At 37.9% G+C, this 1,223-nt stretch overlaps 1 protein-coding gene across 1 annotated transcript in view; it reads right to left on the reverse strand.

The window, feature by feature from the left end:
• Nucleotides 1-421, reverse strand: part of LOC101854434 — a gene marked incomplete in the record, with an annotated part of 11,530 nt that extends 11,109 nt beyond the window's left edge. The window contains 1 exon segment of the mRNA XM_005105868.2: nt 138-421. Coding sequence (XP_005105925.2) covers nt 138-176 — 39 coding nt within the window.
• Between the last annotated feature and the right edge of the window lie 802 nt (nt 422-1,223).

The following is a 1,223-nucleotide window of genomic DNA, read 5'->3' on the forward strand; positions in this document are numbered from 1 at the left end:
GAGGGGAGGAGGGGCGGAGAGAGGGAAAGAGGGGTAGAGAGAGGGAGAGATATAATATATATCACTCCGGTAAGGCTGGGTAAGAAATGAAAGGCAATAAACACTTTAAAACACAAACACGACACATTCTAATTCACCTGATCCAGTTCTCGAGACATTGCGTGGTTGCCAGACATCTTGAAAACTGGTTTCGGCTTATTGTCTCAAGTTATTAGCCACAAATAAGATTGGAAGTGAAAAAAATTAAAGTTGAACGTTGATTTTCACTAATACTTTGCAAATGGGAAAAAGAAAAGGAAGTGCGTTTTGACGTAATCATTTTGCGCGCACAACTATGACGTAAAAAAGTAAAGAAGTAGCTTCCGCCTTCCACCCCACACACATCCTTGCACACTTTACGCACGTCAGACCTAGCACCGATTGTTATTGGCTTGTTCCTTTTATTTGTTTGTTTGTTTGTTTGTTTGTTTGTTTTTGGAGGGGGTGTTCTTATTGTCTGTTTGTGTGTGTGTGTGTGTGTGTGTGTGTGTGTGTGTGTGTGTGTGTGTGTGTTTTGTTTGCTTGTTTGTTTGTTCGTGTTTAAACGTTGGTCCACCATACCACTACGTTAAGATATTGCAGATAGTTAAGATAGTTTCATTGTTCATTGTTTCTGGTTAGCAACATCCCTGCATTCCAGACATGTCCTTTGATGCTCCGTTGCTCTATCCAAAATGCTCCTGAGATAGTTAATAGCGTAGATATAATTTTATAATCAGCGAGTGATTACAACTGGCAATTTCACAAGTAGGATAAATCATGGTCTACCACTGCAACTCATGTATAAAATATGTGTATGCGTCTAGCTTTACTATATATAAAAAATAATAAAAGCTTACATATCGATGTTGCTTACTTTGAATAAGCGAGAAAAATGGTAACAAAAGATACTGTATAGGACATAATATTTTTAGAAATATCTAAACATTCTTAGGCTTTATACTCGCCTACAGTGTGCAGCTAAAGAAGCGATTCCGAATATGAGCAAAGAGTCTACATAACACGAGGGGATATTTCTCTCTTTGAGCCAATTAAAAAAGTGTCCTCAAAATTCGGTGGCGCCCTCTTCACAAAAGCGCACCTTTTGCGAACAGAGTTACCCTACTTGAGTTTAAAAAATCAAAGTGAAACTAGCAAGTTTTTGAATAAATTTCGGAAGAACGCTTTTTTAAAATGGTTACGCT

This window comes from Aplysia californica, unplaced genomic scaffold (assembly GCF_000002075.1).
Source record: "Aplysia californica isolate F4 #8 unplaced genomic scaffold, AplCal3.0 scaffold00497, whole genome shotgun sequence".
NCBI lineage: Eukaryota > Metazoa > Mollusca > Gastropoda > Aplysiida > Aplysiidae > Aplysia > Aplysia californica.